General features: G+C 39.1%; 2 protein-coding genes across 2 annotated transcripts; both read left to right on the top strand.

Moving 5' to 3' along the window:
• Positions 1-3,344: 3,344 nt before the first annotated feature.
• LOC123856641 (olfactory receptor 51I1-like) lies at positions 3,345-4,289 on the top strand. The gene has a single exon (XM_045892790.1). It carries the CDS (start codon positions 3,345-3,347, stop codon positions 4,287-4,289), a length of 945 nt encoding a protein of 314 aa, XP_045748746.1.
• A 9,360-nt stretch (positions 4,290-13,649) lies between these two features.
• Positions 13,650-14,594, top strand: LOC123856642 (olfactory receptor 51I2-like). The gene has a single exon (XM_045892791.1). The coding sequence runs from the start codon at positions 13,650-13,652 to the stop codon at positions 14,592-14,594; it is 945 nt and encodes a 314-aa protein (XP_045748747.1).
• Positions 14,595-20,521: the final 5,927 nt, after the last annotated feature.

Raw genomic sequence — 20,521 nt, 5'->3', positions numbered from 1 at the left:
ATCACCTAAAAGAAAAAAAAACCTTTAAGGCCCATAATCTTAATTATATCTTCAAAATCTTTTTTGCCATGAAATGTGCATGTTCATAGATACCAAACTTCAACATCTTTGTGGGGGGCATTCTGCCTACCACATTCACTTAAATAATATTTACTCATAATGTGAGAGTCAAGAGATGAACCTGGAAGTCTTCTCTGACTGTCCTAGAATATGACAAATTCCCTTCCTTTGTTCTGTCTTACCTTGTATCTTTTATCATCAGTCACCGAACTATATATGTGTTTCCTTAGGAGTCTCCCCAACTGGACTATGAATTGTTATGCTTATTTATCCACACATTCCTCAAGACTAAAATCATGTCTACTATTGAATGAATGATTTGATTTATAATTACTTCTGTTAACATACACCTTATACCATAGACCTAAATTTAGGGTAAGAATTGTGATCTTGTTGTAAATGAAAAGACACCATTTTTTTTATATGGGAAATTAAAGAGAAAGAATTATGACAAAGGACCAGTAGATATAAAATACTGATAAATCCATGCATATTGATCGGGATTTGGGTGGTTTCCTGACCTTTTCCCATGACCATCAGTGTGACTTCAAGAAGGTGTAGGAGGGGATTAGGTGACACACTGAATCCTTTGGTCTGACTTATCTAAGAGTGGGAGTTTTGAAAAGTGACTGTATTTTCAGCCTGGTTAGTCCCAGACAATCATTAGGTTATCTGAGGGTTTCTTTCTAAACCCAGCTTCTTTTACTGTCTTCCCAGGAAAACAAATGCAGATGTTCCACACTCCCAGCAGTCCATAAGTACCTGAGCTGATAGAAGCTCAGGGACTACTTGGTGTGGTCTTATATTCTCAGGCCAGGGAGTTTGCAGAGGTAACTCGGTGAGGGGTTGGAGGAAAGCATGCAGGCCCCCACTACTGCTCTTCCTTCCTTTGCACCTTCCGTGTGGAGCTCTCACAGGTAGGTAAAGGGGAGTGTCAGATACTCCAGTCTCAAGCCTTAAGGCACTCTGCCCCTGAGTGGTATAATATGACCATCTGAAGGAGGAAAGGCTGTCCCCAATTTGAGTCAGGTTGTTTTATTTCCTGCATATGTTCACCTTTATCACCTTTCCAGTTCTACATTTGCTAGCTTTGCTCTTGTTCTCTCAAAGCCTGCCATGCTTTCTGCTTCAGGCATGACTTTCTCAGCAGGGTGACCCCATCAGGCTATATCTGGATATAGATGCCTTGATGTGAACAAGCACCCCTTCACTTTTCTCAGAATATCTGGTACGAGGGGCATATATAAAAAGACACTGGCTGCTTTGGAAGCCACTTGGCAGGACCTTACTTAATGCTAAAAGACCCTAAAATCAATCAAGAGCATCTGCATATTGCATGCAGAGACAAACAAACATGTTTAGGAAGAGTTTTCAGGTAGGGAAGACAAAGCAGTCCTAAGAATATGGAATAGAGGGGAAAATGCATCCTGTGAGGAAAGGTTAGAGGAGTCCTGAGTCATATGGAGGTTTGGCAAAGATAGATGAACAACTAGAGGTGAGGGCAGAGAGCAGCTCTAGAACTCAGAGTTGCAAAGTCCTGAAAGTTTTCACAACTGTCCACTTTTGGATCTTCACAACCCCATTAGCTCAGTTTCTTAGCATCGCTAGTTTACAACAAAGAGACCAAAAACCCAGAAAGGATCAGTGACTCAGTGGGTACATCTCCTGTGTGAGACCTTGTACTATGCACAAAAGGGACTCAACAATGAACAAGAGTCAGGGCTGAGTTCTTGGAGCTGGCGAGTCAGGTGGAAAGATAGAATTCACAAAGCTATCATGCAGGCCAGGCAAAGAGGTGGGCACAAAGGGAGATGCAAACCTATAGGTATGAGAGCTGTGGCAGGGAGACAAGTTGCCTCTGCTGGCCATGACCAGCAAGTCTTCACGGAACAGGGCATCGCTGGTCCTGCACCCTGGAAGATGGATTGAATGGGCATGTTCTCATGTTCAGGGCAGCCTTTGGGAGCTGAGGGGCTGTAGTTCTTATTTAGACAACAGCAAATAGATCAATTTGGGTTCCTTGAGGTACATGGAAGGGAATTTTGAGGACTGAGACCAGAACTACTGATTTAGTAGTTTAGACTGACTACAAAGGCCTTTAATTCTAGGCTAATGAGTTTGGATTCGATCTTTGGTAACGAGGGAGCATTCAAAGCTTCAAATCGGAATAGTGCCATTTTCAGATCCTACCTTTTAAAATATTAGTTTAGTTCTACTACAGATTAAAATAGTCCTACTCCAGAATGAAATAGAGAGAGGCATGAGGTTTATTAGGAGACTGTCATTATGGCACAAGAATGTGATTGCTTGGGTCTGCAGGGGAGACTGCAGGTGGAAGGCAATGGAGGAAGGTAGTGACAGAGGTATTTCTGGGGTCAGTATTTTCCTTGGGTTTTACCTTATTTAATGCAGTAGATACAGGAAAGAAAGTCAAAACAATATTTGGATTTCGAGTCTCAATCTTAGGCATAATGGTGGTATTATTCAAAGAGATGGAAAACAGAAAAGAAGCAACTTCATGGAATAAATAAATGATTATTGATCCAGTGGCTTTCAGAAGTTAGGTGTCATTTGGTTCTAAAAGACATTATTAAGAACTAACTTTTAGTAAATTAAATTATCCAGGGAGAAAAGTGATGATACAAGTTAATTGGGGAGAAGAATGCAAAGATGAGTAGGAATATGGGAATCTAGTGCATCTTGTTGAACGTCTGGAAGGTTATCGCTATGGATGGATATCTTTCTACCCATTTTCTTCTGTCAGGATGAATGGATAGAACTGACAGACTATATAGGAGTAGAGAAGCTGGAGAGTCATAATAAGGTAGTAAATGTTCAGTAGCATGAGAGAGTGGAAAGAGGAAAAGTTTATGGTTTGATGAATAAGTGAAATCCTTGGGAAGAGGGCAGAATAGTCAAGGAAGTAGTGACCAGGGCAATTTTGGCTCAGGTCTTGAATAAAGTGATGCCCAGAGATTGAGGAAAAGAGTTCATAGCTTTGAATATGAGAAGGAGCACTGTGGCAATAAGCACGGGTGTAAAGGACGGAAATGTGACCTACTTAGCCAGCTGGATAAACTGAGAAAACTCAGACAATTCCAGAGAACTTGGGGATAGTGAGAGATAAGGATGAGTGATTTGGTGAGCAAGATTGATTAATGCTATAAAGTAAGGTGTTGGGTGATACATGAGAGTCTTAAAATATTAGGTCTAGGCCATGAGTTAACCTGTATGTTTGTCTTTTTACAGGCTAGTGGTCCTAGAACCTAAGCAGTAGTGCCAACATGGGAGGTAAGTCCCACAGCAGCTCAGAGTTGCCTCCCTTCCCCCTGACAGGGCTCCCAGGGCAGGAGACCTCCCAAAACTGGATGTTTCTGCTCCTTGGTATCCTCTACATTGTCTCCATTGTGGGCAATGCCCTTATCCTTTTCATTATCAAGGATGTACAGAGTCTGCATCAGCCTATGTACTACTTCCTGTCCCTGCTATCAGTTAATGACCTAGGTGTGTCCTTTTCCACACTGCCCACAGTGTTGGCCACATTTTGCTTCCACTTAAGAAAGATCAGCTTTGATTCTTGCATGGCTCAAATATTCTTTATCCACCTCTTCTCCTTCATGGAGTCTGGAATTCTGCTGGTTATGAGCTTTGACTGCTATGCGGCCATCTGTAACCCATTGCGCTATGCCACAGTGCTCACTGATGCCCGTGTGGTGCACGTGGGCATGGCTGTTATCATCTGCAGTTTCTGTGTGGTTTTCCCACTGCCTTTCCTTCTGAAGAGGTTGTCCTTCTGCAAGGCCAATATACTCTCCCATGCATACTGCCTGCATCCAGATCTGATCCGCTTGCCTTGTGGTGACATCACCATCAATAATATTTTTGGTCAATTCATTGTCATCTCTAACTTTGGTCTGGATTCTGCACTCATTCTCCTCTCCTACATGCTCATACTGCGCTCTGTACTTACCATTACATCTAGGGAGGGAAGACTTAAGACACTTGATACGTGTGGGTCACATATGTGTGCTGTGCTCATGTTCTATGTGCCCATGGTTGGTGTGTCCATGGCTGATCACTATGAGAGGCATGCCCCACAGTACATGCACGTGCTCATGTCCCTTATCTATCTCTTTGTGCTTCCTATGCTCAACCCGGTCATCTATACCATCAAAACCAAAGAGATTCATCAGAGGCTTTGCAAAATATTACTGGGAACAAAGTTTTAAGCAGGAGACATGTTAAAATTCCAAGATTCAAGGGATATTTATTGTTATTCCACAAATTTGAGGGGTTTTTTTTAAGATTTTATTTATTTATTCATGACAGACAGAGAGAGAGAGAGGCAGAGGGAGAAGCAGGCTCCCAAGGAGCAGGGAGCCCGATGTGGGACTTGATCCCAGGACCCTGGGACCATGACCTGAGCCGAAGGCAGACGCTTAACCGTCTGAGCCACCCAGGCGCCCCAAATTTGAGTTTTTAAAAACTGTTTTGACAAAGCTTTTTAAATTTCTTTTTAGTCCCTAACCAATATTAGGATTTCTGCCTAGCAATAGTTACGACCCAAGCCAACAGATTTTGCCAAGGTAAACTGGGTCATAATTTAGCAAAAACAAACAAAGAAAACAAAACAAAATTTGCTCAATTTCCCTTTTTTGAATCCAAAAATATACATCCTCATAACCTGTCTCTCATTTCAGTGTGATATGTTTCTCTTATCTTTGCTGAAAGTGCATGAGCACAAAGGAAGGTGTTTATACCATGGAAAGTCTGTCATAATGGGTAAAAGAATTTGTTTCCCCAAGATTATGTCAAAGGTAGTTTTATTTTTAATTTTTTGAGGAATCTCCATACTGTTTTCCATAGTGGAATGCTCTATTTTACATTCCTACCAATAGTGTGCATGAGTCCAAATTTCTCTACATCCTTACAACATGTGCTGTATTTTTTTTTTATAATAGCTATTTTGGAAGGTGTGAGGTGATATCTCATTGTGGTTTCAGTCTGTGTTTCCCTAAAGATGAGTGACGTTGAGCCATTGTATGTCTTGTTGACCATATGTAATGTCTTCTTTGGAGAAATGCCTGTATACTTCATATTTTTAAGATTAAAAATCAGGCTATTAGTTTTTATGCTATTAAATTGTAGGAGTTCCTTATATATTTTGGAGATGAACCCCTTACCAGATATATGGTCTGCAAATATTTTCAAGGTTGCTTTTACACTTGATTGTTTCCTTTGCTATGCTGAAGCTTTTTAGTTCAGTGTAGTCCCAGCTATTTATTTTGTTTTTGTTACCTGTGCTTTTGCTGTCGTAACCATATGATCCAGCAATCTCACTTTTGGATATTTATCCAAAAGAATTGAAATCAGGATCTCAAAGAGATATTACCATGACTTTGTTGCAGCACTATTTACAATAGCCAAGATGTGGAAACAACCTAAATGTCCATCAACCAATGAATGGATAGAGAAAATGTGGCATATACATAAATGGAATACTGTTCATCCTTAAGAAGGAAATTCTGTACTATGTGACAATGTAGAGGACCTTGAGGGCATCACACTAAAGTGAAATAAGCCAATCACAGAAAGACAAATACTGCATGATTCCACTTACATGAGTTATGGAAAACAGTCAAATTCATAGAATAAAAGAGGAATTGGGGTTGCCAGGGGTTGGGGGAAGGGGGGAATGACCAGCTATTAATCGGTGGGCATAAAGTTGTAGTTAAGCAAGATGAATAAGCTGTAGAGATCTGCTGTGTGACATTGTACCCATAGTCAACAATAATGTAGTGTGCACTTAAAAATTTGTCAAGAGGGCAGATCTCCTGTTAAATGTTTAAATAAAACTTTAAAAAAAGGATTATGCAAAAAATAGTTAAAATGAAATATAAATATATATATTAGCTATAGCTATTCATATCAGCATTTGTTTCATACAATATACACTATTCATCAACTTTTAAGATGAAATAAAAACAATTGCAATATAAATTGTACTAAATGATCTGGCTTCAATAATAAAATTCAGTAAAGTGTATATTATAACATACATCATATATGTTCACACATATATATGTGTATTTATTTATATGAACAATAGAAATGCATATATTAACAAACAATAAACAATGAAAGTGGGAACACTATGTAGCAAAACATGAAACATAGGCAAATAATTATTCTGCTTAAATCCACAGTCTTATAAAATGTTAGTGGTATTTTTTATGACAAAAAAAGAGAGGAAGTTAAGAAATTAAGCATTCATTTTAAGACATTATAAAAGGATAAAATACTATATAAAATAATTTTAAAATGAAAATGTTAAAAGGACTGAATGAAGGCGAATGGGAAAGATTGAAAATAATCCAATAACCAATCTTTAACAAGCTCTCAAAATAGACCAACCTCTAAAAATCTCATGAAATGGAAAATAATCTTAGGAATCATATATAATACTAAACTAGAGATATTTTTTAAATTACAGTAGCATGTTCTATAAGTAATCTGAAGTCTTGAATGAATTGGTATTTGAAGGAAAATTACAAAATGTAAATCCATGAAGACTTAACTGATAATTGACAATTACACTCCCACCATCTCCAACATATTATAATGCAAGATCTTTTTCCTTGCTTTTCTCCCCACATTTCAAGAAAAAGATCATGCTTTTTATATATCTTGTCATAAATAAAATTGGAAAGCTGTACAAAAGAGCACATATAATCCTGAATACAATACAGAAAAAATGTATATCAGCAAACAATCCTGTAGACAAAACACAATAATGTAAACATGTGTAAAGTTGTGAATACAATTAATAAGCAAAGAATAATCAACATTATTCTAAGATTAAAAGAATGACTCATTTTTCACAAATTCATCAGTATAATTCATCATATTAATGAGCGGAATAATAAAAAAATATGTAAGCAACAGTAGATTCCAGAAAGGGTACCTAATGAGTCCAAAAATCCAAAAATAAATAAATAAATAAAACAAAATTTTTCTGTATATTTTCTTAAGGTGTTATATTGTATACTTTCTGGTTAAAATTTTAAAAAATTTTCCATATATATGTATATACACACTTTTTTTTTTGCCATCACTTACCATTTTTTGGAGGAATCTTTAAGCAATGGAGTGAAACTTGAAATAGAAATGACTATTTTACCTTACCCTGTATCTGTAACTCGATAGTAAATCCTGACAACTCTAGATTTTGATTTTTCCAATCTTTGCCTCTATCTCACCACTGTTACTACCTTATTTTGGGCTTTCATTATCATCCCTTACTTCACTTGGCAATATCTTCCAAACTGATCTCACTGGTTACTGATCTTTTCTCTCATTTGCTCACGCTGAAGCCAGAATGATCTTCTTAAAGACTATCTGATTATAAAACTCCCTAGCCTTCAATGGCTCTTACTTTCTACAGGTAAAGTCCAAAAGCCTTAACATGTCTCTTAATAATATCACCGCTGTATTTTTTTATGTCTTACTACCCCAACCATCCCCACTCCCCAACAATGTTATTTTGTTCTAGCCGTATGGAACTACATGTCATTCCCGAACCCAGAGGCTGCTTTATGCCTCTGTATCTTTGTTCTGAGAACCTTTATTTAGACTATCTTGTTCATTTTTATCTGCCTGGAAACTGCATATCATTCTAATTGTTCATCAAAGATATGAGTTAGACAAATACCATGGACCAGAGAGTGGTTCAGCTTTTTAGTTATCTGCTCTGTGTAGCGTTTTAAGGAATTCTTTTACACCTGCCCTTTATCTACTGGTTCCCTCACCTCCAATAGAGGTAAAACAGAGGTTTTATTATTTTTATGCTTCTAGATATTTTTCTGTTCTACTCTGTATATAGCTTCCTATTTGAATCATAAGCTTCTTGAAAGAATGAATTGTTTAATATTAGAAAGAATGTGAACTTTTTGCAAGACAGATCATGCATGGCCTTAGAAAAATCCCAACTTCTCTGAACCTCAATTTACTCATCTGTAAATTGCTACCAAAATAACCAGATTATATTTTTATAAAGTTTAAAGATAATGTTTGCAAGATGGTTGATACATTGCTTGACATATAAGTACTCAATAAGGAAAAATCTTACATTTATAATAACCAAATTACTCCCAGAGCTTAACCTTGTACAAATTGTACAGATTTCAATAAATACTTATTGATTGGATAAATGAATGAATGCAACCACATTATTATTATTTGCAAGTGATGTAATTTGTGGATTAACACAAAGATCTAAAAAGAAAAATTACTAAAAATTGAGAAAATTTGCCAAATATAATAATACAAAACTGACAATTTCAAAAACAGCAAATATTTTAATTCAACAAACTTAAAAAAATAATTTCTCACAATAATATTTGAATGAGCTATGTTAGGGAACAAAACTTCTTGTATGATTGATGAGTTTAAAAATAAACCTAGGGGCTCCTGAGTGGCATAGTTGGTTAAGTGATCTACTCTTGATTTCTGTTGGATCATAATCTCAGGGTTGTGAGATGGAACCCCAGGTTGGGCTTCCTGCTGGGGGTGGAGTCTGTTTCAGATTCTCTCTCTCCCTCTCCTTCTGCCCCCCCAAAATAAAATAAAATAAAAATAAACTTGGATGAATGGACACAAAATCATGTGTCTAGGTGGAAAGTTTAAACAAATACTGAAGGTGCTATTTCTTCCCAATTCAATTTACTTAATTCTGAGTATTCTGGGGAATACAACAACATGAGTTTAAAGATAATTTAGAATTCTTACACAATGGAGATTACTTTCTGTAAAGTTTTTTTAAAAGGGGGGAGGGCGGCCTGCGTGGCTCAGTGGGTTGTGTCTGCCTTGCGTTCAGGTCATGATCTTGGAATCCCAGGATCAAGCCCCCTTGGGGCTCCCAGCTCAGCAGGGAGTCTGTTTCTCCTTCTGCCTATGACCCTCCCCCAGCTTGTGCTCTCTCACTCTCTCTCAAATCAATCAATCTTTAAAAAAGTGGGAAACGGGATAGGAATATAGTAGACCTCCCAAATGTTAAAACATGAAGGAAAGAAAATATTAGAAAGCTATACTACTTGAAATAGAAGCTACGGCTGCGATAACAGATTTCTAGTGCAGGACAGATTGGAAGAATGTATAAACCACTGTAAGGTACCATTTCAAATAAAACATCTTATCAAATAGAATTTATAGCTGACACTTTTTTTCTTGGTAAAATCACTGACATAATATTGCTGTTAAACATTTATACATTTGCATAGAAAGTATTTGGAAGGAATAATAAATTATATTAGTAGATGTCTCTGGTTAGTGAGAATTGGGAAGTCTTATTTTTCTAATTATCTGTTATCTTCTACTTCTCTATAAAACATATATGTTATGTTTTTGATAAACTGAGGGAGAGAGGAGAGAAGGAGATGCAAGCGGGTGAAAATCATCTGAGAGTCCCACGGATCTGAGAGTCCCACGGAGGTGCCGAACCTCCCAGGGACGGAGTCTGAGCCCAGGTGCCCCTGCTGGCTCCCCACAGAGGTGCTTTCTGAATGCTCTGCTCTGCTCATCTAAGGGCTAAGCATTTCCTTTTCCTAGGGGAGCCATTCCTTTCAGATTTTGTATTAATGTAATGTTTATGATTTAAAATATATTATATGTAATATATATAATTTTTAGGATAGATAGAGTTTTTAGTGTTTTCTTCACTACTGTAATTTTGTATGTGTAGTCTGCCTACTGAAAAATCCAATACTGATTTTAGGCATTCATCAAATTTTCTGTGAGGATTAAATGAGCCAATCTATACCAAATAACCTATCATGGTCCCAAACACTTGGTGAAAGCTCACAACGTACCAGTTATTCTTCTGTCCCTCTCCAACCCTGGTAATGAGAGAAAGCATGGGCAGTGGGGATAGACTTTGGGTCTGGATTAGGAAAATTCTGTTCAAGTTCTGACTCTATAACAATTTCTCTGGGCATGACAGCCTCTGCCCCCTTAGAGCCTCCATTTCTTCATTGCAGAAGTTTGGGTGTGACACAAGATGGCCAAAGACTCTCCTAGTTTAAGACCTTTGATTAGTGTCTTAGGAATCAACCTGTCCTCACAGCCATCAGAGCCCCCAGAGCTCAATGGTTATCCCATCTTCTATTCAAATTCTTTCCTGGCAGATGAAAAATTGACAAGTCATCACAATAGTCCTTGTTTCATAAGCACTTAGCATGTGATATTAAGTGTCATAGTCAACTGGATCTACAGGCATTTGTACTGTAATTTTATAAATGAGCACTTGAACCAATTAAATAATTTTTCTTAAAGAACACTCAGACAGGGAAGAAGGTAGCTTTGAATCTAGATCTAGATGTTGGGTGACAAACTGTCCCAGTTTGCAGGACTGAGGGGTTTCCCCCATGCAGGATTTTCTGTGCTAAAACCAGTATAGTTCTAGGCAAATCAGGATGGTCACTCTATTTGCTAACTATAAATCATTAGGTTTTTAGTGGTTATGCTATTTTGCTTCTTGAAATCTATTTGGGTTGTAGGATAGTTAGTACAAGGAGCTCTAATTTGGGAATCAGTGAGAGTCAGAGGGTCTGGGATAGATCCAGCTGTTTGTTGCCTTACTGAATGGGTTCCTTCTGGGCTTCTGTTCCTCTTCTCTAAAATAAAGAGCAACACAGTTCTAACTCTTAATTTCTTTGAAACCTCTAAGGGGGAGATATTCCAGGGCACAGAGGGGCCATCCCCTCAAGATTTTTTTTGCATTATCTACTGCTCCAGTAACCTCTGAGCCCTAGGACTAACTGGGCCCAGGGGACTCTTAAGAGACAGATTTATAGAGATCAAGGCTGGGAGGTTGTGTGCAGAGTAGGCAGAGTCCTTGGTGTTTCTTCCCTGGTAAATAGTTCATCAACTTCTCTCCTCCTTTCCAACAGAGCTGCCCTGGGGAGGTAAGTTGGGACTTCAGCTCTTCCCACACAGAGGTCCGTAGGAACCTCATTACAAGCTTCAAAACCCTAAGGAAATTAGGGTACAGCTATTTGAAGAAGGAGAAGCTGTCTATGATCTAAATTTAGAGATTTTGCCTGCATTTCTCTTCTTTAAACCCATACTCCCCATCTATAGTCCTTGATGTCTGAAATCCCACTATCCTGGCCTCCTACTTACAGATTTACTCTATATTCCTAGCATGTATAGACCTACCAGGCATCTTCTAAAGCTTTTTTTCAGTGCAAATGCTTCAGGGTAATTAATTCATACTCCAATATTCTCACTGGGTGGTGGAAAAATGTTGAGACAAAAGGTAAGAGCCTTTGGCTGGAAACTCAAAAGTGGGAAGACAATGTGGAAAGAGGACCAGAGGATGTCACCCCCTAAGTAACTCTTTTCATTACCACTCTTTTCATTACCACTCTCTTGGTTGCCATTTATTCAGTACATAATTTGCATCAGGGTCTTGAATATGAATTTTAAGTGTTTTATTCTGTTTTTTTTTTCTATACTGTAGTTGTCAAAATAAGGCATGAAGACATAAACTAAATGCACAGCTGGTATATGGCAAAGCTGAGATAAAAATTCAGTTATTAGATGTTAGGTGAGTTATTTAACTTATCAAATTCACTTTACACTTAAGAATGTGTAGCTTATAATACCTTCTTCTTCCAATAGTTTATTTATCTACTTAATTAATACTTACTGATTAGAACTAGAACAGATAATCTTTGAGTCCTAACCCAGGGCTCTATGCCCAGTGACTTGGCTAAGCATTGAGAATAAGATGAAAAGTAAAAGAGACAATTATATGAACTTACAATTTATCGGGGGAAGAAGATACTAATCAAATATCCAAACAGATACACAATAATTCACTATGATTCTGAAGTGTGATGAGTCATGAAGAAAAATATGTATGAGATTCTATAACCGTGATATATAACCATGAGCAGAGAAGTAATGAATGATTCAAATAATTGAAAGATGGCAACCTCCCAGGTGGTACTGATGCTGCCTCATAGTAAAGATGTATGAATTCTTATTTCAAAAGTTAAGGGAAGCCATTGGAATATTTTCAGTGGGAGTGTAACACCATTTTATTTATTTATATTATAAACAAATAATTTGACTGCTTTATGGAGAATGGAGAGGGGCATGACACTCAGCTGGGTAATCATCAAGGAAGGTTCTGCAGACATCCTGGTTGGAGATGCTGAGGGTGGATGACTGTTGGAAGTGAGATGGAGAGGAGAAGCCAGTGTTAAGTATATTTTGGGGAGATGGTAGTAGATTAATTAGATCTTGGAATGGGAGAGAGTAAGAGATGCCTCCTAGGTTGTTTTGGTTTGAGTACATGGATAGATAGTGATGGGCTTCCATAAGATGATAAATATTGGAGAGGATCAAGTATGGTGATTAAAAAGAAGTTCAACTTTGCAGGTTGTGTTTGAGATACAGATGAACTATTACAATTGATGGTCCAATAGGGAATTGAATGCTTGTGTCTACAGCTAGAAGAAATCTGAACTAGAGACATAAATTTGGGATCACTGATGTACAGAGAAGAGATAAAGAAGAACATTATGAGTAGAAAATAATTTTGAAAATATGAGTTATGAAAGAGAACAGAGAAATGAGTGGTTACTAGAAGATTATGTGGGGACAATAAAGAGGGTTGTTTGTTTCTTATGATAGATCATGAAACTGTTCCTCAATAAAGAAGAAGTTGGTGTGAGGTGGGACATATCTGAATCTTATGAGAGTGATCTAAACTCCTGATTCTCAAACTTGGCTGCCTATCAGAATCACTTGGGGAATTTAAAAAAAAAAAATACTGAATTTTGAGTCCCACTGACAGATTCTGATTTAATTGATATGAGTGAGGTCCAGACAAAGGAGTTTTTTTAAGCCTCCTCAAATGAATCCTTAATCTAAACAGAGAAAAAAAAAAAAAAACATGTGAACATGCAGGAGAGGAAAACCTAAAGCAATCAGATATGGAGGAGGATGAGATTCTGGACCCTTGGTGAATAAGTGAGGGGCTCAAGCAATAGAGGATGAGGATCTGGAGTGATGGTTGAATGCAGGAAAGAGAGGAGACAGCTCAGAGTCTAGATGGAGATGTCATCATTTGCACAGGAATGAATGCATCAACACACAGAGAGGAAGGAAGGACATATTGTACCTCATTTCTTGAAGAAGGTGGTAGCTAAGAACTGGTAGGGAGAAAGGGCAAAGTCACTTTCCACGACTGGAGAAATATTTGAATCTTTCTGTAAAGAACACAGAGACAGAAAGAACAGGGGATAATTGCCCTTCCTACCCCCAAAAAAGAGTCAAAGGATATCTGTGGGGAAGGATTTGGAGCCCAAGACACATCTGTGGATATGGTCAGACTGCAGAAAGTCTGAGATGTAACCAACAGCCCTAACCTGCTCCTTCCTGACCCTTTCATGATCTAACAATCAGAGAATCTAAGTATCATTGCCCCTTTCATCCTGAGGGCAGTGACCACTCCTGATCTTCCACTGTCTGACCTCACTTCACGTTGGTTCTATTTCCCCAAAAGCTACTCAGGGACCCTCATGGGAAATTTTGGGACTAACATTTCTAGCACTACCAGCTTCACACTAACAGGCTTCCCAGAGATGGAGGGCCTGCAGCACTGGTTAGCTACCCTCCTCTTGTTGCTTTATGCTATCTCCATCCTGGGTAACATCCTAATTCTCTTCATCATAAAGGAGGAGCAAAGCTTGCAGCAGCCAATGTACTACTTCCTGTATCTGTTGTCTGTCAATGACCTGGGTGTGTCCTTTTCTACATTGCCCACTGTACTGGCTGCCTTGTGCTTTCATGCCTGGGAGATTGCCTTTGATGCCTGCCTGACCCAGATGTTCTTCATCCACTTTTTCTCCTGGACAGAATCTGGGGTCCTGCTGGCCATGAGTTTTGATCGCTATGTGGCCATCTGTAACCCCTTGCGTTATTCTTCAGTGCTCACTGATATCCGTGTGGCTCACATGGGCATATCCATCATCATCTGTAGCTTCTGCATGGTCTTCCCATTGCCTTTCCTTCTGAAGAGGCTGCCTTTCTGTAAAGCCAATGTGTTAAACCATTCCTACTGTTTGCACCCAGACCTGATCCACCTGCCCTGTGGAGATACCACCATCAACAGCATGTATGGCCTATTCATTGTTATCTCTGCCTTTGGTGTAGACTCAGTGCTCATCCTCCTCTCCTATGTGCTTATACAGCGCTCTGTATTGGTCATTGCTTCCCAGGAGGAGAGGCTTAAGATACTCAACACATGTGTGTCACACATCTGTGCTGTGCTCATCTTCTATGTACCCATGGTCAGTGTGTCCATGGTTCATCAGTTTGGGAAGCATGCCCCTGAGTATGTGCACAAGTTCATGTCCCTGGTATATCTTTTTGTGCCTCCAATGCTCAACCCAATTATCTATTCCATTAAGACTAAAGAAATTCGTAAAAGGCTATACAAAATGTTTTTGAAACCTAAGCTCTGATCAGGGAGAGATCTTCTAGGAAGCCAGGTGCCCTAGGAGTTTGTTGTTATTGCTGATTTTTGGGTATACTTGGTCCTGGAGGGTTTTAATCTCCTTCTGTAAATGGACCTCTGATTGGATACCTGCTGTTAGTTGTATGGTACAGCCTGGCTATAACCCATTAACTCAACACAACAGGCTGCCTTACAATGTAATTAACTATGTCGCAGGTTGTTATAGATGACTTCTTTCAGAGCTAACAAGGAAGAGGGTCTTCAATTAGACTCTTTTATTTGTCCCAATAAACTAGTTATACCTACACTTTCAAGTAAATCTCAAAACAGACAAAAACTTACCTAAACCACACTATAACTGGAGATTATGTTACTTGAGATCAAAGGTATCACCGAATACATTTTAAAGGAATAATAATTTTGAGTATCTTTAAACTTGAAAAAATACAATAGCTGTGACCAACTTTTCACTTTTGAAATAAATAAGAATAGTCCTGAGTCTTATAAAAAGGAACCTATATGCTTGTCATTCTGACTAAGCAATGTAAATGATGTTAACACTTGAAATTTACAAGTTCAAACAAGGGGAAAAGTTTTGTGGAAAAAATCGTATGTTGTCTTCCCTTGGGCGTGACTGGGATGATGATTAACTTTCTTCTAGGGAGCTAGTAAGCACTTTAAATGGAAAGCTAACAGACACCAGTAATGGATGGTGGGGCAAGTCTACTTCAGTGGCAATGGCAGTTTGGTTCACAGTTTGCTGGAATATGAATTTTCATGGCCTATAGTGAGCACCCAAGCCCAGAGACTTCAGCACTTGCTAGAGTAGAGAACAGTTGATAAGAATATCAGGACATTCAGAGAGCATAATCCCTGTAGAGTAACAGCCATGAGGCGAGAGGAATCCTCTGCAAATTCATGCAAAACACACACAGCACAGCCCACACAGGCCACGTGGCCACTTGGCAGAGGTAAACACAAACATGGCGGCTTTCACTGGACAGTGCCCAGACTATGGCATAATTCAACTCTGTTGGATGATTGGGGAAAGCAGACACTAAGGCGGAAACATACTATTTTTAAAATAAATATCCTTTTCCATGTTTTTTTCCCTCAAAGGATTATGAAATAACTTTTCTAAAATAAAGCCATAAGGACTGAGTGACATGATATTGCCCTAAACATAGCAGCAATATAGCTCTGAATGCCAGATTAACCAACCATTACCAAAAAAATGAAACAGAGTAAAAACCTAGAAATAACACCTTCAACAATATTAGATGATGAAGAAATGGCAAGTACCCTAGATAAAGGTAGGTATAGCTAAAACACAGAGTAGGAAAATATGTGGTAGGGAGTGGGGTAGCGAAGGGGAATAACCAAACTTAGTCCAATAGGAAATGACAGACCCCCAAAATCACAAACACTCACCCCCAGTAGGAGAGGATGGAAAACTAGGCAGAAACCTGGGTGGTGGCTTTGAGATTGACTGGCGAAACTGGGAATGATCCTCATAAGATCCAAGTCCTCGTGCACCTGAGAGGATCGAGCAATGCTGTGGTGCTCCTAAGCATTTGAGAATCTCTGAAATGCTCAGCACACAAGCTTTTCCGGGAGGATTTGACCTCAGCCAGAAGGAAACCACAGATAAAACAGATAAAGATGTTGGAGTAAGAAAGAAGATGCTGGTGACAGATGTAGGCTCTGGAAGAAGCAGGTGCAAGACAGTGCCACGATACTATAATTCTCAATGGAGCGCACCCCTTGGAAGGAAGGCTTGTAGAGCTCTAGAGCTGGAACAGAGGGAAGGAGCCACACATCCTCTAGAAACAGTCTTAGCTCTGAGACACACAAGTGGCCTCCAAGAGAAGTGCTCCTTGAAGCTGTTCGCACAACAGCAGAGGGAGCCCCAGAGCTACAAAGCTGGAAAAGCTACCCTGCCATCTCAACCCAGTCCAGAGAATTCCCCTCCCATTCACCTGGAAAACCATCCTTCTGTATATATGGGTCCAAACACTGGATATGAGCTAACTCTGTACATAGTTATGAGCAAAAATGAAAGAAAAAAAATGACAAAGGTTAACCCATGGCCCTTAAAGTCATGATTACGATGGGAATCTTTCTTCTTTTTCAAAAAATGTTTTTATATCCTACAGCTTCAGTATCTATAACTGAATATTAGAAACCATATGGCTGACTTCAGTATTTCTTAGGTTTCTTTTTTTGTTTTTTAAGCATACCTCTGAATTCAACCACAGAATTGAAAAGTCACAGAATAAGGAGCAAAGTGAGTGCCAGGTGTAACACAAAGCATTTCTGTCATCATTTTGTGCAGTGACACCTTACCCCTTTAGCAAACACACATGGAATGAGGAACTTGTGCTAAGCACTGGGCATGCGGCTAATTGAAGTGGTTCCTGATAACAAAGAGCGGGTGACACTGAGAGATGTTTTCTTGTGTGTGTCTCACCAGTTGAATATGGACGTGTTAAGCTGAGCTCTGAATAAATAAGGGACAAAAAGCACAAAAAAGTGATAGAAATTCCTTTCAGTGTTCCAGAACTACTCACCCTCCAGTTCTTAGTTGGATAAGACTGCTGGGGTGTATACACACACACACACACACACACAGTAAATATAACCTGTTTATATTGACTATGGATTAAAGAGAAGTTTATTGAGGAGGCAGAAAATGAAAAGCTCTTAATTTATTAGTATAGAGAAAAAATCCATTACATATATGCATATGCATATGTATGTTTAATGGCTGCCTAAAAAATATTGGCCAAGACCCTAATTAGCAGTATGTTAAAAAAAAAAAAAGGCTTTTCTTTCTGACATGAATTGCATTTGTTCAAACGGGTAAGATTAGTATTCAATCTGATATCTAAATGTACTGATATCTAAATAAATGATAAATTTATAAACCTGTTTATAATATTTTGTGTGGTCTGAAGGCTAACACGGTTAAGAAATTATATTGAAAATAAATCAGAATCAGTTTCAAAATAGTGTCCAATTTTCCAATTTATACCTGAATTATGCCTTATAACTTTCTTTCCTCCTGAAAACCATAAACTTGTTTTTCTATATTATTTGTAAACATGTTCTTGCACATATTTGGATTTTCTTTTTTTTAAGATTTTATTTATTTATTTGAGAGAGAGAGAATGCGAGAGAGCACATAAGAGGGGGGAGGGTCAGAGGGAGAAGCAGACTCCCTGCCAAGCAGGGAGCCCGATGCGGGACTCGATCCAGGGACTCCAGGATCATGACCTGAGCCGAAGGCAGTTGCTTAACCAACTGAGCCACCCAGGCGCCCCCATATTTGGATTTTCTAAATGTTGAATGGTATTTCCTGTGGAATGTAATCATTAGTCTCCATCCGTGCTGAATAAATGAAATGGGAACTATTTCCACTCTAGTATTTGTAACCCAGGCATAGAAAGTTTTGGATATATCTGTTTGGCAGAAATTTCTTTGTTTGAGTTTCAGATTTATTTTACTTGCTTCTACATTTTTAGAAATTTTAGCCAAAGATCTGTTTATGAAGTTGCTGACTCCCAGATTTTTGTGTTAAAATCCACGGTAGATTTGGTTTATACCATGTCATGTCAAATGTCAAATACAGAAAAAGCACTTAGTGCTCTACCACTTCTGAGCTGTTTAACATTCACAGAAGACTTCATCTCAGTCAGAGACAATGCAGTTGACTGTCAAGACTAGTATTTAAAGTTGACTGAGCCATTGTTGCTTACAGGCTGTCTTCTGTGGTAAAAATACAGATGGCCACTCAGGAAGTTTGTTTCTCCTGGCTTGTAATGTGGGATATTTGCCTTAAAAAACAGCCTGAGATTCCCAGCCTTCATTCTGCCCTGCCACAGTTTGCATGAACATGGACTAGATCCCCACCAGTCACATTCTCTGTCACACTGCAGCTGTTCAAAACATGGTGTGGCTGTGCAAGCGGGTATTTAGAAGGAATAGTTAGTAAATACATCTCGGGAGACTTTGGCATATTCCTTCCAGCTTCCTTCAGATAGGTATCTCTCACAAACCCTAATGACTAAATTCTGTAATCACGGAACCCTCAAAACTAACACAGTGGCTCCCATATTGTAGGTCACAATAAATACTGTTGAAGGAATAAATAAAGGAGTAGCTGTTGTGTTTCTTTTAAGCAAACAAACAGTAAAGCTTGTAAGGAAAATAGTGTGTTGCCAGAATTATATCCAATCCCCTAAAAAAAAACAGTACATTTTTTTTTTGACTCAGGGTTGAATAAAGGAGAGTGTCTAAATATCTCTGCTAGGGAAAAGGAGATAGAGAAACACTTGAGAAAGAAAATTTTCTGAGCACCATGACTGGCAATAAAAGATGTAAGATCAAGATTTTGTCCAATCACCAGCTCTGTTTGTTGTATTTCTATTAGTTGAGATCTGTTTATGATCTAAACTTTTAGTGAATCTTGCCACATATCTATGCTTTGGGTGAGTGATACATGACTGCAGAAATGTATAGTGTTGACTGGGGTTATACATTCTATTTGAAGATTGTTGGGGCCTTATGCAAATTTCAGTGAAATATCTAAGGTTTAGGTAGTGTCAGCTGACTCCTGAGTGACACATGTACAAAACAAACTAAATTAAATAATCATTTAACAGATAATGTATCTTCCTCTATTTTTTTACATATATTCAATAAACAAGTTTTCCATGGGTAAAAGAAGAAAAAAAAGGAATAAAAATACTTCATAATATAAATATGAATACAAACCACATACACCTACACCTAGTATGACAAACCCCATGAAACAAAATGTTGGCTCCTGATGTTGGTTTGAAATATCCTCAGGAGCTTCCCAAGTGTCATTTGAAACTGGTCTCTGTATTAAGAGGACAGGAAGAGCCCCCAAAAAGAGGCAGGCCCCTCCAGATTGGTAGGCAGCAGATTTAACAAGCAAGGGAACTTACGTACTAGGTTTGTCTTGGGTGGTTGAAAGCCAGTACATCTTTACACCTGCTTCCAGAATCTTAGAAGTTTATATAGAAGTCTTATCTGGGCTCAGTCATGTATACTTTACAGAAAGTCTCAGCAACACGGGACTATCTCAAGGTCATGTCCTTGGAACCGGTTGTGGGAAGGGCAAGACAAACTATAGGCACATTCCAAGGCAGGGTCAGGGGTGAGGAGCCTTGATTGCTGGGGCCTAGCTCGTGGGTCGACCAGCAGTCACGTCCTCCCCATGACCTTCCCAACAGACATTCACATCCAGGCACTGCTTGATAAGTGGTCCTCCTCTTCCCCTGCATGGGGTAATGCCTCAGCAGGACTCAGTTACTTGTTTGAGGTCAGGAAGATGGTAATTCACAAAATGATGGCTGACTTCATAAGCCCTTTGTTGTGTCTATGAAACCTGAGCCCTCTTCAGGGCACACACCCCACTCAGCTGTCTGGAGGGCCTCTGGTTGCCTGTGCTCAATGCACAGCCCCCAGCATGTGGATCCCCTCCTCTCTGAAAATGAAATAACATAGTGCAGGGTCCTGAGCCCACCTTGCATCAGCACAGTGAGACGACGTTTTTAGCTGATGAAGGAGTTGTGGGTATCCTCCTGGTGAGGCAACACCCTTGCTGTGGAGAACCGTAACTCAGAAGAAACACAGTCTGTGCCCCTGCTCTTATTTATCTTTTTGTGAACAGTGTCTGGGGAGGAGCACTTCTCATCCCACTGAATCTCAACTGTAGCACAAAGCTGACTCATCCTAGCAGAACTGTTCAGGTCTGAGGATGGCTTCCTGGAGGTGGGGCTGCACCTTGGTGGCACTGAGCAAGTGGGGCTGATGGTCAGCCATGCCCAGGGGCCCCTTCATAACTCTCTGCTACCTTGCTCTTGTTTCTGAAGATTCTCCTGCTTCCTGGGCTCACACAGAAAT

This window comes from Mirounga angustirostris, unplaced genomic scaffold (assembly GCF_029215605.1).
Source record: "Mirounga angustirostris isolate CCGP_5_RB_7025 unplaced genomic scaffold, mMirAng1.0.hap1 SCAF_13, whole genome shotgun sequence".
Classification (NCBI taxonomy): domain Eukaryota; kingdom Metazoa; phylum Chordata; class Mammalia; order Carnivora; family Phocidae; genus Mirounga; species Mirounga angustirostris.
The sequence above is the reverse complement of the archived record's forward strand: the minus strand, read 5'-3'. Positions and strand labels throughout refer to the sequence as shown.